Source organism: Sapajus apella, unplaced genomic scaffold (genome assembly GCF_009761245.1).
Source record: "Sapajus apella isolate SASKATOON/1434 unplaced genomic scaffold, GSC_monkey_1.0 scaffold1735, whole genome shotgun sequence".
Lineage (NCBI taxonomy): Eukaryota > Metazoa > Chordata > Mammalia > Primates > Cebidae > Sapajus > Sapajus apella.
In genome coordinates this window covers 6,792-12,224 of record NW_022438661.1, presented here as the reverse complement: position 1 = coordinate 12,224, position 5,433 = coordinate 6,792, and the positions used below count along the sequence as shown (strand labels likewise).

The 5,433-nt window shown below is 55.6% G+C and overlaps 1 protein-coding gene across 4 annotated transcripts; it reads left to right on the top strand.

Annotated features, from left to right (window-relative positions):
- Window positions 1–361: 361 nt before the first annotated feature.
- Window positions 362–3,841, top strand: LOC116546948 (class I histocompatibility antigen, Gogo-B*0102 alpha chain-like). Of its 4 annotated transcripts, none has more exons than XM_032273059.1 (8): window positions 362–579; window positions 708–977; window positions 1,241–1,516; window positions 2,091–2,366; window positions 2,505–2,621; window positions 3,063–3,095; window positions 3,202–3,263; window positions 3,425–3,841. In XM_032273059.1, the coding sequence occupies exons 1-8, from the start codon at window positions 381–383 to the stop codon at window positions 3,515–3,517; spliced, it is 1,326 nt and encodes a 441-aa protein (XP_032128950.1). In that variant the 5' UTR covers window positions 362–380; the 3' UTR covers window positions 3,518–3,841. The 4 variants fall into 4 exon arrangements, with proteins under 4 accessions (XP_032128950.1, XP_032128947.1, XP_032128949.1 ...); XM_032273057.1 differs by having other exon boundaries at window positions 366–579; window positions 3,202–3,249; window positions 3,415–3,841; XM_032273056.1 differs by having other exon boundaries at window positions 3,063–3,249; window positions 3,415–3,841.
- Window positions 3,842–5,433: the final 1,592 nt, after the last annotated feature.

Genomic DNA, 5,433 nt, shown 5'->3' with positions numbered 1-5,433 from the left:
ATCAAGTTCCCCGTGCTGAATTTCCTTGTACGAGAATCCAAGTGAAGAGGTAAGGAGTGGGAGGCAGGGAGTCCAGTTCAGGGAGAGGGATTCCAGGACCAGAAGTGAAGGGGAAGGGGCTGGGCGCAGCCTGGGGCGGGGGTCTCTCCCTGGTACCATGGACAGATCCTTGGCCAGGACTCGAGCAGTCAGTGTAACAAAGAGGCTTCGTGTAGGAGAAGAGGGATCAGGACAAAGTCTCAGGTCCCGGGCGTGGCTCTCAGGGTCTCAGGCACGGAGAGCCGTGTCTGCATTGGGGACTCGCAGCCTTGGGGATTCCCCACTCACCTGAGTTTCACTTCTCCCAACCTGTGTCGGGAACTTCTTGTTGGATAGCCAAGATGCGTCCCCAGTTCCCACTCCCATTGGGTGCCGGGTTTCTAGAGAAGCCAATCAGCGTCGCCGCGGTCCCGGTTCTAAAGTCCCCAGTCACCCACCCCGACTCAGATTCTCCCCAGGGGCCGAGGATAGCGGTCATGGCGCCCCAAACCCTCCTCCTGCTGCTCTCGGGGGCCCTGGCCCTGACCCAGACCCTGGAGGGTGAGTGCGGCGTCGGGAGGGAAACTGCCTCTGCGGGGAGGAGGGAGAGGTCCGCCTGCGGGGCGCAGGACCCGGGGAGCCGCGCCGGGAGAAGGGTCGGGCGGGTCTCAGCCCCTCCTCGCCCCTAGGCTCCCACTCCCTGACGTATTTCTACACTGCGGTGTCCCGGCCCGGCCGTGGGAAGCCGAGCTTCATTGCCGTGGGCTACTTGGACGACACGGAGTTCGAGCGGTTCCACAGCGACGCAGCGAGTCCGAGGATGGATCCGCGGGCGCCGTGGATGGAGCAGGAGGGGCCGGAGTATTGGGACCGGGAGACAACTAGCCTCAAGGCGGACGCACAGATTAGCGAAATGTGCGTGAGGATCCTGGCCGGCCACTACAACCAGAGCGAGGCCAGTGAGTGACCCCGGCCCGGGGCGCAGGTCAAGACCCCTCCCCGTCGCCCACGCACGGCCCGGGTCTCCCCGAGTCTCCGGGTTCGAGGTCCACCCCGAGGATGCGGGACCCGCCAAGACCCTGGACAGGAGAGAGCCCCAGCATTTTCAGTTTAAGTCAAAATCCCCGCGGGTTGTTGTTGGTGGTTGTGGTGGGGGTGGGGGTGGGGGTGGGGGTAGGGGTGGGGGCTCGAGGGGCGGGGCTGACCGCGGGGGCGGGGCCAGGGTCTCACACCTTCCAGAGGATGTATGGCTGCGAAGTGGGGCCAGATGGGCGCTTCCTCCGCGGGTATGACAAGAGAGCCTACGACGGCAAGGATCACATCGCTCTGAACGAGGACCTGCGCTCCTGGACTGCAGCAGTCACGGAGGCTCAGATCAGCCAGCGCCAGTTGGAGGCGAACAATGTGGCTGAGCGGATGAGAGCCTACCTGGAGGGCGAGTGCCTGGAGTTGCTCCGCAGACACCTCGAGAACGGGAAGGAGACACTGCAGCGCCTGGGTACCAGGGGCAGTAGGAAGCCTTCCCCATCTCCTATAGATCTCCCGGGTTGGCCTGCCACGAGGAGGGGAGGAAGATGTGATCAGCGCTAGAATATCGCTCTCCCTTAAATGGAGAATGACACGAGTTTTCCTGAGTTTTCTCTGAGGGCCCGTCTGCTCTCTAGGACAATTAAGGGATGACGGTTCTGTGGAAATGGAGGGGAGACAGTCTCTGGAATGTTGATCAGGGGTCCCCTTTGACCCCTGCAGCAGCCTTGGGGGCCGTCACTTTTTCTCTCAGGCCTTGTTCTCTGTCTCACTCTCAAGTGTCCTTGGAGGTCTGATTCCAGCTTTTCTGAGTCCCCCGACCTCCATTCAGGTCAGGACCAGAAGTCGCTGTTCCTCCCTCAGAGACTAAAACTTTCCAAGGAATAGGAGATTATCCCAAGGGCCTGTTTCCAGGCTGGTATCTGGGTTCTGTGCTCCCTTCCCCACCCCAGGCGTCCTGTCCAATCTCAGATGGTCACATGGGTGCTGCTGGGATATCCCATGAGAGATACAAAGTGCCTGAATTTTCTGACTCATCCCGTCAGATCCCCCAAAGACACATGTGACCCACCACCCCATCTCTGACCAAGAGGTCACCCTGAGGTGCTGGGCCCTGGGCTTCTACCCTGCGGAGATCACACTGACCTGGCAGCGGGATGGGGAGGACCAAACTCAGGACACTGAGCTTGTGGAGACCAGGCCTTCAGGGGATGGAACCTTCCAGAAGTGGGCAGCTGTGGTGGTGCCTTCTGGAGAGGAGCAGAGATACACGTGCCATGTGCAGCACAAGGGGCTGCCAGAGCCCCTCATCCTGAGATGGGGTAAGGAGGGGGATGGGCAAGGAGGGGATGGGCTCTCATGTCTCCTCTCAGGGAAAGCAGATGCCCTTCTGTAGCCCTTCAGCAGGGTCAGGGCTGAGGTCTTGGGTCAGGGCCCCTCACTTTCCCCTCCTTTCCCAGAGCCATATTCCCAGCCCACCATCCCCATCGTGGGCATTGTTGCTGGCCTGGCTGTCCTAGGAGCTCTGGTCACTGGAGCTGTGGTCACTGCTGTGCTGTTGCAGAGGAAGAGCTCAGGTAGGGAAGGGGTGAGGAGTGGAGTCTGTATTTTCTTGTCCAGCTGGGGGTTTCAAGCCCCAGGTCGAAGTGCTCCTTGCCTCATTACTGGGAAGCACCATCCACGCATGGGCCAATCCAGCCTGGGGCCCTGTGTGCCAGCACTTACTCTTTTGTGAAGCACATGTGGCAATGAAGGACAGATGTATCACCTTGATGACTGTAGTGTTGCAGTCCTGATTCCAGCATTCACTGGTAAGGAAAAGGTTCCTGTTAAGGACAGACCTTAGGAGGGCGGTTGGTCCAGGACCCACACCTGCTTTCCTGGTGTTTCCTGATCCTGCCCTGGGTCTGTAGTCATAGTTCTGGAAACTTCTGTTGGGTCCAAGACTAGGAGGTTTCTCTAAGATATCGTGGTTCTGCCTCCTCCCTGTTCCCTCACAGGACACTTTCTTCCCACAGGTGGAAAAGGAGGGAGCTACTCTCAGGCTGCGTGTAAGTGGTGGGGGCGGGAGTGTGGAGGAGCTCACCCACCCCATAATTCCTCCTGTCCCACATCTCCTGTGGGGTCTGACCAGGTCCTGTTTTTGTTCTACCCCAGGCGGTGACAGTGCCCAGGGCTCTGATGTATCTCTCACGGCTTGTAAAGGTAAGATTCTGGGGGTCTGAAGTGGGTACGGGTTAAGGCAGAGGGGAAAGGACTGGGTAATGGTGATTCTTTGAGTGGGACATTTCAAGTGTGTGGTGGGCTGTTCAGAGTGTCATCACTTACTGTGACTGATCTGAATTTGTTCACGACTATTGTTTTCTGTAGCCTGAGACAGGTGCCTTGTGTGGGACTGAGATGCAGGATTTCTTCACGCCTCCCCTTTGTGACTTCAAGAGCCTCTGGCATCTCTTTCTGCAAAGGCATCTGAATGTGTCTGCTTTCCTGTTTGCATAATGTGAGGAGGTGGAGAGACAGCCCACCCCATGTCCACCATGACCCCTGTCCCCACGCTGACCTGTGTTCCCTCCCCAGTCATCTTTCCTGTTCCAGAGAGGTGGGGCTGGGTGTCTATATCTCTGTCTCAGCTTCATGGTGCACTGAACTACAACCGCTTACTTCCCTACTGAAAATAAGAATCTGAATATAAATGTGTTTTCTCAAATGTTTTCCATGAGAGGTTGATGAGTTAATTAAATAATTCAATTCCTAAAATTTGAGAGAGGAAATAAAGACCTGAGAACCTTCCAGAATCCACGTGTTCACTCTGCTGAGTCTGTTGCAGGTGGGGATGGAGAAGGCTGTGAGGAGCCGAGTGTGGACTGGGCATGTGCCCAGTTGCTGCTGAGTCCATCATGGGCTTTATGTGGTCAGTCCTCAGCTGGGTCAGTTTCACTGCTCCATTGTCCTTGTCCTTTCAATGGAAACTTGTCCCATGGGAGCTGTGACCACAGAGGCTCACATATCGCCCAGGGCGGCCCCTGCACATGGGAGTCTGAGACAAATTTTCAGATCCATTCAGCTCCTGGCCTCCTTCTAGGGCTCCTCTTCTGCTCTGCTCTCCTGCCTTCTCTCCCTGTCCTGGTTCTAGTGATCTTGGTGCTGGCTCCAATCCCAACTCATGAATCTATAAAGCAGAGACTAATTTAGACTTAAATTTGTTTGTGAAATTGGATCCATAATCAAGGACTATTCTTTCCTGAAAAGAGAAGCATGATTGTGTGCTGCAGTGTGCAGGGTGTATGTGTGTGTGTGGGTTGGGAGTTGGTGTAGGAGGAGGGATGAGGGAGGGAGGACACACCAGCAGCCCTGCTAAGAAAAGCACAGGCAACCTCAATGTCAGTGTGAGGGGATCTTGTGCTGTAGCTGCCAAGTAACAGCACTTGGCCCGAGTCTACATTAATAAAGATACTGCCTTTAGAATAGGAGATGCTCTACAGTGACCTTCGTTGTCAGCCAGACATAGGACAGAGTGGTTCTGCATCTGGGGAACATCACTGAAGTAAAATCAGAAAAATCTCTTATCTTGTGCAGGATGTGTTCCTGTGGGAAGAGGCAGATGATTGATACACTATAACCAGAGCAAGGAAGGAAAGTGCTAGAAGGTGGGAAGTGCTGTGAGGCAGGTGATCCAGGGTGTGGGCAGTGGGGACAGGGAAGGTGGCTGTGGTGCTGGGTGGTCAGTGTGCACCACTTCGCAAAGGTGACCTTTGAGTAAACAGTTGAGGGACATGAGGAGTTGTCCACGAGGATATCTGGGGAAGTTCTTTCCAGGCAGGGGAACCTCCAGTGCAAATGCACTAGGGCAGGATGGCGTCTGTGTTCCCAGGAGGTGAAGGAGCCCAAGAGGGCTGGAGAGAGAGAATCTGAGGTGAAGTCAAAGGTACAGCCAGGGAAGGTGTGCCTGGAGGGTGTGGGGAAGCATCTGACCTTTGCTCTAAGATGGGGAGGTAGTGGACAGTTTTGAGCAGAAGAGAGATGTGGTACAATTTCTCTTTTAAAAGGATCTCTGACTGCTGTGCTGAGAACAGAATTGAGAGATGAGGGACACGGGAGGCAGAAGGGAAAACAGTGGGAAGCGAATGTAGTATTCCAGGCTGGAGATGTTGTTACCTTGACTGGGGTGTGAGTAGAGGAAATAGTGGATTGTGAGGGGATTCTGGATGCATTTTTAGATCGACTCACAATATTTGTCAATGGATTGTATCTATGGTGTGAGAAAGACGAATCAAGGACACCCACAGTTGTAAAATGAGTGAGTAGAAGGAAGGGTGGAGCTGCTGTGGAAATGGGGGGACTCTGGCAGGAGCATACGGAGGAGGGGGCATCCCAGTCACTCAGTGGAGG